Below are 7,659 nucleotides of genomic sequence, written 5' to 3'. Positions count from 1 at the left end.
TCTGTAATTGTATTGGCTGGTGAGATGCTAGCTGCTGCTGAGCAATTTTTGCAGCAACAGATTCATCCTACTGTCATAATTCGTGCGTATCGTGAGGCATTGGAAGATATCATTAAGCACTTACAAACGGACCTGAGTGTTCCACTGGATGTAAATAACAAGGATAAAATGGCTGAAGTTGTTAAGGCATGCGTGGGCACAAAGTTTATTGGAAAGTGGTCTGATTTAGCTGTAAAAATCGCGTTGGACGCCGTTGGGACTGTTGCGTTAAATGAAAATGGCCGGCTAGAGGTTGACATAAAGCGGTATGTTTATATTTAAATACATTTTGAATTTATAAGCTCACGTAATTCTATATAATTTTAGATACGCCAAAGTTGAGAAAATTCCAGGTGGCAGTATCGATGAGTCATGTGTACTTAAAGGTGTCATGATCAACAAAGACGTTACACATCCCAAGATGCGTCGTTACATCGAAAATCCACGCATTGTGCTGTTGGATTGCTCACTTGAGTACAAGAAAGGCGAATCTCAGACGAACGTCGAAATCATTGGTGAGCAGGATTTCACACGCATGCTCCAAATAGAAGAAGAGTTTGTACAACGTATCTGCGCTGACATCATTGCAGTCAAACCAGACATTGTGTTCACGGAAAAGGGTGTGTCTGACTTGGCGCAGCACTACTTGTTAAAGGCCGGCATTACTGCTATACGCCGTTTGCGCAAAACAGACAATCTGCGTATTGCACGTGCTTGCGGAGCTACAATTGTGAACCGCACAGAAGAATTGACGGAGAAAGATGTCGGTACTGGCGCCGGACTTTTTGAGATCAAGAAGTTTGGAGATGAATATTTCACATTTATAACCAACTGCAAAGATCCGAAGGCTTGTACTATTCTGCTGCGCGGTGCTTCAAAAGATATTTTAAATGAAACAGAACGTAATCTGCAAGATGCACTTCATGTAGCTCGTAATTTGATTATAGAGCCTCGTTTGGTAGCTGGAGGTGGTGCCATCGAAATGGCTGTATCACAATTGCTATCGCGTAAACAGCTCAAAGGCCCGTACACCGCTGTGGCACATGCTTTGGAAATCATACCTCGAACTCTGGCACAGAACTGTGGTGCTAATACCATACGTACTTTAACCGCTCTGCGTGCAAAACATGCTTCCCATTCAGGTGAGAGGCGAATAGGTAATAACGTTTAGAAGTTATCAATTTGCTAATTTTTTATTATAGGTGATGCTGTTTGCGCTTGGGGTATCGATGGTGAATCCGGTGAAATTGTTGATATGAATGTAAAAGGTATTTGGGAGCCATTGGCTGTGAAACTGCAGACTTATAAGACTGCTGTGGAGACTGCAATTTTGCTGCTGCGTATTGACGATATTGTCTCCGGTTCAAAAAAGAGAGGAGATGATATTGTGAACCCCGCCGCCGCTGCACAGGGCCAAGAATAAAGTGAAGAACAAAGGAATAAGTCTTTAAATCGTATTACAACTTCAATGTCGCAAACATTTAATATATAACGGAACTAAACATTTCATTTGCTTGGAACAATATTCTAAAACGTTAATCTATTTTACACCCATTAATTAGTGTTTTTTATATCAAATTTATCAGTTTATTGGTTCTTTTAAATTTGCATTTGAATACCTTAAATAGAGGTTAAAGTAAGAGAATCGTAAAAGTATGTACACGATAGTTTTCAAACGCAGCATAAACGCTAGTTACGTGGTTCAAAGGGCCACGTAGATCTTACACAATTACAATTTACGCTTTCTCATTAACATTTAACAATAAAAGAAAAAAAAATACTTAAAATAGATAATTTTATTTTCATCAGCCTGTACTACATACTGTTGTGGTAACCGATTTTTGGGAGAATGTTAATGGAGTAACTACCGTCCATTTCTGATTACGTAGACCCTATTATCGCTGCATTGCCCGTACTTGTGTCGCAATAGTTGTAAAGTCGTTCATCCATCAATTTCAGCACTTCTAATCCTACTGAAACGAATCGTGGTTGCAAATAACGCGCAAATATCTCTAAGCAGTTAGGCTTTTGAGGAAGTAAACCACTCAACAATGGTAAAAGCGGTGGCTTGTGTGAGTGTATAACACTTGGCACACTCAAAATTGCAGAGACTTGCTGCAAACTAGTGCAAAATTCGGCAGAGCTATCCATATGGCATGCTAGGTAGAGCATCTCAAATGGTTGTTTTTTCTGACCGCTCACATCTATTGGGCCGATTAATTGGCCGCTCGTGTTCACCTTGATCCAATGTATGGTGTGCTGCAATCTTAAGTTCCATGCTGGCAGTAATTGTTCTACAATAGCCCGTTGAAGCTCCTTGGAATTCGTACACCAAATGGCAACTATGCTTCGTTCATGTTTTAACTGTCTAATGGGCATTTGAAGCAGCTGCTCTGAGCTTAGCATCTGATAGCCTAGCTCCTCACGAACACGTTTTAGACGGCGTATGTACTTGTTGCGCCAAGGCGGATCTAATACAATCAAATCGAACCGTTTTGAATTCGGCATTAATTGGGGCAGCAATTTGGACAATTCCATGACATCGCAATTAAAGAATTTACAATGCGGTGGTATAAGGTAGGAGTGCTCACCAAAGCGGGAACGCTTGTATGTGGCAGTGGTATTAACGCCGTTAAATGTGGGGAAGTCTTTGGTGGATATCTCTTCCCAATAACGTGGTAAATCACTGCCATTCTGGCTTTCCACACGATTGATTAGCTGCTGTACTTTCACGAGTCCTAAAATATCTTCGACAATCGTTTTTAATTTTTGTAATTCCTCAACTACTGCCATTTTATTCAATTTTCGTTTCCTTTTTTTACTGGACTTTTCTGCAAGCTTACTGTTTCCGGCTTTAGTCTCTGGTTGCTGAATTGTATGGGAATCCTCAACTTCTATTCTTCGTTCATGAAAGTGAAAGAGTTCAGTATGTAATTCATACTTCTCCTCCAGTTCAGCAATATCGTTGTTATATATTTTATTAATTAATTCCCGATGATCGAGATATATGGCGATTTTATTACGTATTTCGATTTTATGCATATTTAGGTACAAAATTTTAATTTTGCCGATGCGGCCGTATACTGTGGTTGATTATCCCCGTATTCGTTGTTTTTTGATCTTTGCTGTCAGCAACAGCTGTTTTTGTGCAGTCAAAGAACCGACAGCACTCAATCGGAAAATATTTTAAACCTTTTGAATATAATTAAAATGCTTCCTAATCAAACCTCGGTCTTCCATTTCTATTGTATTCCTCTAGATCGTTTGTCGCATGCTTGGCGATGAATTTGATTATGTCGTTCACTGTGCGCGTCCCTCCGGTGTATTCTATCAAATTGTTTTTATCGTCCCGCCTTACATAGTATATAGTTGGGTAGTACCACGCATAATATTTTAGTGGCAAGTAATTCAAATCTGCGTTAATTTTCACTACAATGATATCTTCATCCTGTAGGAGTTTTCCCACTTCATCCAGAATTGGCATCAGTTCTCGTGAGCAGGGGCATTTGCTACCATACAGCACTAGGAGTATATCAATATCACTTTTGAGCACCAATTGCTCAAAATTTTCTGCTACACCCACACGAACGAATCCCTCCCCATCGTCTTCCGGCAGTGGTTCAGTTTTAAACAATTCATCATTCAATAATTTTAGACTGAATTGCTTTAAGCTGTCTTCGTTTAGGGCACCTAAAAATTGATAAATGCGATTATCTGTGTCTACTGCGAATACATCGGGTCGTCGATGTTTGTTAAAACCAGTCTTTTTGTACCGCTTCCAATATACTTCGGAACCGGGTCGGTAATTGAGTACGGCTTCATAGTTTTCAAAGTCTGTTATTCCAAAGCATATGTCGTCACCGTATTGCTGTGCAGACTGGAAAAGTATATCGATGTAGCCCAGTAGTTTGGCTGCATGTTCTTTAAAGCTGTGAAACATAATTATATATGGGAAGCCGGATGTTGAAATTGTTTCCGTAGTTTCCAAGTAAACTATGCGATCGGCATAGTTTTGCTGAAGTAGTTTTTCCAAGTTGGAAGGGTTTTCTGGATATAAATTAGTAGTTATTGATTCCTCCAGTGCTTCTCTCAGCTGGGCCGTTGTTATTATACCGTACAAGCCAAAACCAGTGGGATCATCGTCTACAGATTCTTCTGAATAGTATAATTCAGATGAATTATCATCATAATATTCTGTAGCTTCTTCAAGCTTTTTATTGGTTCCAGCTTGTTGTTCTTGTGCATATTTCTCCGCGTCTGCTACCGCAACAAGATCCATAAATGAGGATTATCAAATACTGTTTAGGGCTCAAGTATTTCTGCTAGCAGCTTCCAACTCCACTTTACAACAATATCGGTGGAAAATTGATTGTCGTAATTTGTGCAAATTTTTATTGTTTAGATATGTGCGGATATGTAATAGTAGAATGTTTTGCGAATATATATACAGGCGAGCAAAAAATGAAATATGTACAATTTGGGAATCCCAAACTCGAATGAACGTGAGCTCAAACTAATGCGGTAGGATACATTAAATTTGACGGCGTTCAATTTAGTTGTCTGAGGCGTCGCGGAACAATTGTTGTGTGTAAGTTATGAAGTGTTGTGAATTTCACCAATTTAAATATTTTATACTTGATTTTTTATTTTACTGTAACAATTTTTATCATTGCCTTAAAAATTTAATTTGCGTATGTATTCGTTTTTTTGCCATCTTTTATATTTCTGGATTAGCCAGCGCCGGCTTTAAAAAACTTCAGCACAATACTCTTCCTTTCTCCCTTTTCTCACGTCTTTTTGAAGTAAACAAAAATTAGAGAGTATACTCGCTCTCTGTTTACATTGCCCAGCTGTTTTTAATGTATGATTTGTTTACGCTGAAGTAGTTTCGAGTCGGAAGCAGTGTTGCCAGAACTCGTTTGGCCAACCGGCTAAATTGGCAAAAAAAAAACGGCTAAAAAGGGCTAAACTGTTTCAACTAATGGTGATTCAAAAAAAGTTTGTTTATAAAAATACATACATATGTGTACATAGCGCTTGAAAATATCAATTTTTCCTTCACCTTAAACCTTTAGGAGTGGGTAACAATGATGTTTTGCAATTAAGGACATCTACCTGTAATATTTATTCCATGTTTTGGCACTATATCCGAACACAAACGCGTGTTAAGCAAACAGTGAAACAATTACGAATAAAACTTCCCACTTAAATTTAAGCCGTATGCTAGTAGCTATTTCTAACAGATTTTGGGTCGCTTAATCAAAAATGGAAACAGATATATTTGAATGTTAAGAAAACAAGGCAAATAGCAAAACCGGCTAATATTTTTTTACAAAACGGCTAACAAATCGGCTGCCGGCTAAACCGAAACTTCTCCGGTTGTTTGCTATCGCAACCGGCTAAATCTAGCCGGAAAACGTCTAAAATGGCAACACTGGTCGGAAGACCTAAAGTGAAAGTTTTTAATTTAACAGTAACGAAACCATCTTAAAAATGTAGAAGAATTTTATTATATTTTTTTTTAATTTTTTGCGGTTGTTTAGTTTTATCTGAAGCGCCAGCTAATATCGCAATCGGTTACTAAATAAAAAGTCCATTAAGGGAAAGATTCTACTTAAATTTTTTTGAATGTAATTTTAATGCCTGGAAATTGTGAATTTTTTGATATATTTGCAAAGGGGAAATATGCCGGCATGATAGATATGCATTTACTATCGTTCCATGCCGCAAATAAGCGAGCACAATAAAGGTAAATTGGATTTCATAAAAAAATGTATTTTCTGAAAATATATAAACGCGGCAAGTGTATTGTGCGTCTGCCTTCCGCTTACAAGTTGCTTTTGTTATTTACATACATACATATAAAAACGATTACTGACATACATACATATGTACATATCAACCATGATATAACTATTTGTATCATGATATCAACCATTTACTTTTTAATTTTCTTAAAATCAATTAAGGCTTTTTTGGAGCATCGTACTTACATACATAAATATTTTAAAATTCGTAGAAAACATACATGAAAGTGAAAATGTTAATATGTTGGAAAAGTAATGTTTTAGCTACAGAATGAATGCGCGTATTCTTCCTTATATACGTAAAATCGTCAAGTGCATTATCGGAATATCTTTAGCGTATTAAAGGACTCGTACATACTTACAAACATAAAAAGTAATATATATTCAAGTCTTAAGTTTAATCCTTTATAAATTGCTAGTTAGGCAAACCAACGTATTTCCTTTAGTTTATCGTAAATAGCAAAGTATAGAGCCGTTGTGATACTAGATTTTAAAAGTGTTGGCGCCATGCCTTTGTATAAACCCGCTGGACCCTCTTGTTGTACAGTTTGTCTCAGACAACTATAAACTCCATGTGCACGTATGTTCTCGCCAAATGTCTGACGATTGGATTCAAACCCCTGTATGTGCAGCCTCTTCTTCAACAAGTCAAAGGGATATACCAGAGACTTGGATAACATACCCGAAGAGCCACCCAAACACAGCAGCACCCATGTAGGCAATGCGCTAATAAAAAAAAAGCATTCACATACTTTATACTCAAGTTCTTTTTTAACGGTATACGATACACATACCTTCGTTGTTCTACTTCGTAGAATTGCATAGCTGATTTGCAAAAAAGTCGATAGAGCATGAAATTTGCACCCATTAATGGTGTGATTTGCAGGAGCGCCGTATTAAGTCCGCGGTACATGCCACGTACACCCTCATTGCGAACAATCGCTGTTACTGCACGCGTTGCATTCCTATAGCCCTTATACTGATCCTGTGCTATGAGACGCGTGCGTATTACATCCATAGGTGTTGAGAGTATTACTGCTGCTGCACCGGATGCGGAACCACAAAGAAAACTCGCTAAGTTAGCATGATCTTTGAGGTAGACTGTTTGTTTAGCGGCCAAACTGAGTTGCTCATAAGTCCAAAACTGTGAAATGCCGTAAATTACGCTAAGCACCTGAGCTGGATTGTGACCTTTCCAGAAAGCGAGTACACCTTCTTCACGGTAAATAGTACGGAGAGCTTGCGCGACACTTGTGTATTTTGATTGCTGATTGACGTGCTCCTTTAGAGGTTCAACTTGCAGTTGGAAACGAATTTTTAGGACATCTAGTGGCTGGCAGAGTGTACGCGTAATGGCGGCAGCTAAACCACCTGCTATTATTTGACTCGCTTGCTCCGATGCACTATGTCTTTTCCATTTGTCTTTTATGTATGTGGTAAAGTCAGGCGCTGGGCGTTGGTTGTCGATATCCAGTGATTGTGATTGGGTAGTGTCCTCACTACTGCTAGCTGCTGTAATTTTACTTGCTTTAGAGCTTTCTAATTGTATCGCCATTGCTGCGGTCGAAAGAGTCCAACTCTATTTAGCAGTGTGTTTGGCTCTTGTATTATATTTAGGGGGTTTCAGCTTTTGCTTTCTGAAAAGAAAGTACAATGTATTGATTAAATTATTATACTATATGCCAAGAGTTATCAGGAGCTTCATGTAAAAACCAACGACCGATTTTGGATCCCCAAAAGAGGCATCAAAAAATTAATACTTTTATGTTCCTGCATTGCTCCGCATGCCAATAAGGAAATCTTTTCAAGCTGT

The 7,659-nt window shown here is 38.3% G+C and overlaps 4 protein-coding genes across 4 annotated transcripts in view; 1 reads left to right on the top strand and 3 right to left on the bottom strand.

The window, feature by feature from the left end:
• Positions 1-1,807, top strand: part of LOC118744795 (T-complex protein 1 subunit gamma) — a 2,505-nt gene extending 698 nt beyond the window's left edge. Inside the window, exons 4-6 of the mRNA XM_036478141.1 lie at positions 20-305; positions 367-1,181; positions 1,242-1,807. Of these exons, the coding sequence (XP_036334034.1) occupies positions 20-305; positions 367-1,181; positions 1,242-1,462 (1,322 nt within the window). The 3' untranslated portion in view covers positions 1,463-1,807. The remainder of the gene's footprint in view (positions 1-19; positions 306-366; positions 1,182-1,241) is intronic.
• LOC118744805 (N(6)-adenine-specific methyltransferase METTL4) lies at positions 1,598-3,106 on the bottom strand. Its single transcript, XM_036478153.1, has one exon. It carries the CDS (start codon positions 3,079-3,081, stop codon positions 1,921-1,923), a length of 1,161 nt encoding a protein of 386 aa, XP_036334046.1. The 5' UTR covers positions 3,082-3,106; the 3' UTR covers positions 1,598-1,920.
• A 136-nt stretch (positions 3,107-3,242) lies between these two features.
• LOC118744811 (protein disulfide-isomerase) lies at positions 3,243-4,563 on the bottom strand. Its single transcript, XM_036478167.1, has one exon. It carries the CDS (start codon positions 4,316-4,318, stop codon positions 3,257-3,259), a length of 1,062 nt encoding a protein of 353 aa, XP_036334060.1. The 5' UTR covers positions 4,319-4,563; the 3' UTR covers positions 3,243-3,256.
• A 1,461-nt stretch (positions 4,564-6,024) lies between these two features.
• LOC118744793 (mitochondrial thiamine pyrophosphate carrier) overlaps positions 6,025-7,659 on the bottom strand; it is a gene marked incomplete at its 5' end in the record, with an annotated part of 12,815 nt that continues 11,180 nt past the window's right edge. Inside the window, 2 exon segments of the mRNA XM_036478126.1 lie at positions 6,025-6,572; positions 6,641-7,483. Of these exon segments, the coding sequence (XP_036334019.1) occupies positions 6,266-6,572; positions 6,641-7,401 (1,068 nt within the window). The 3' untranslated portion in view covers positions 6,025-6,265.

This window comes from Rhagoletis pomonella, unplaced genomic scaffold, assembly GCF_013731165.1.
Source record: "Rhagoletis pomonella isolate Grant_MI unplaced genomic scaffold, Rhpom_1.0 Rhpom_scaffold_00001, whole genome shotgun sequence".
Classification (NCBI taxonomy): Eukaryota; Metazoa; Arthropoda; class Insecta; order Diptera; family Tephritidae; genus Rhagoletis; species Rhagoletis pomonella.
Note: the sequence above shows the minus strand (reverse complement) of the source record. Positions and strands in the feature narration are given on the sequence as shown.

Coding starts and splice junctions, on each gene's coding strand:
- LOC118744805 (XM_036478153.1), bottom strand. CDS start 3,081: ATGCATAAAATCGAAATACGTAATAAAATCGCCATATATCTCGATCAT.
- LOC118744811 (XM_036478167.1), bottom strand. CDS start 4,318: ATGGATCTTGTTGCGGTAGCAGACGCGGAGAAATATGCACAAGAACAA.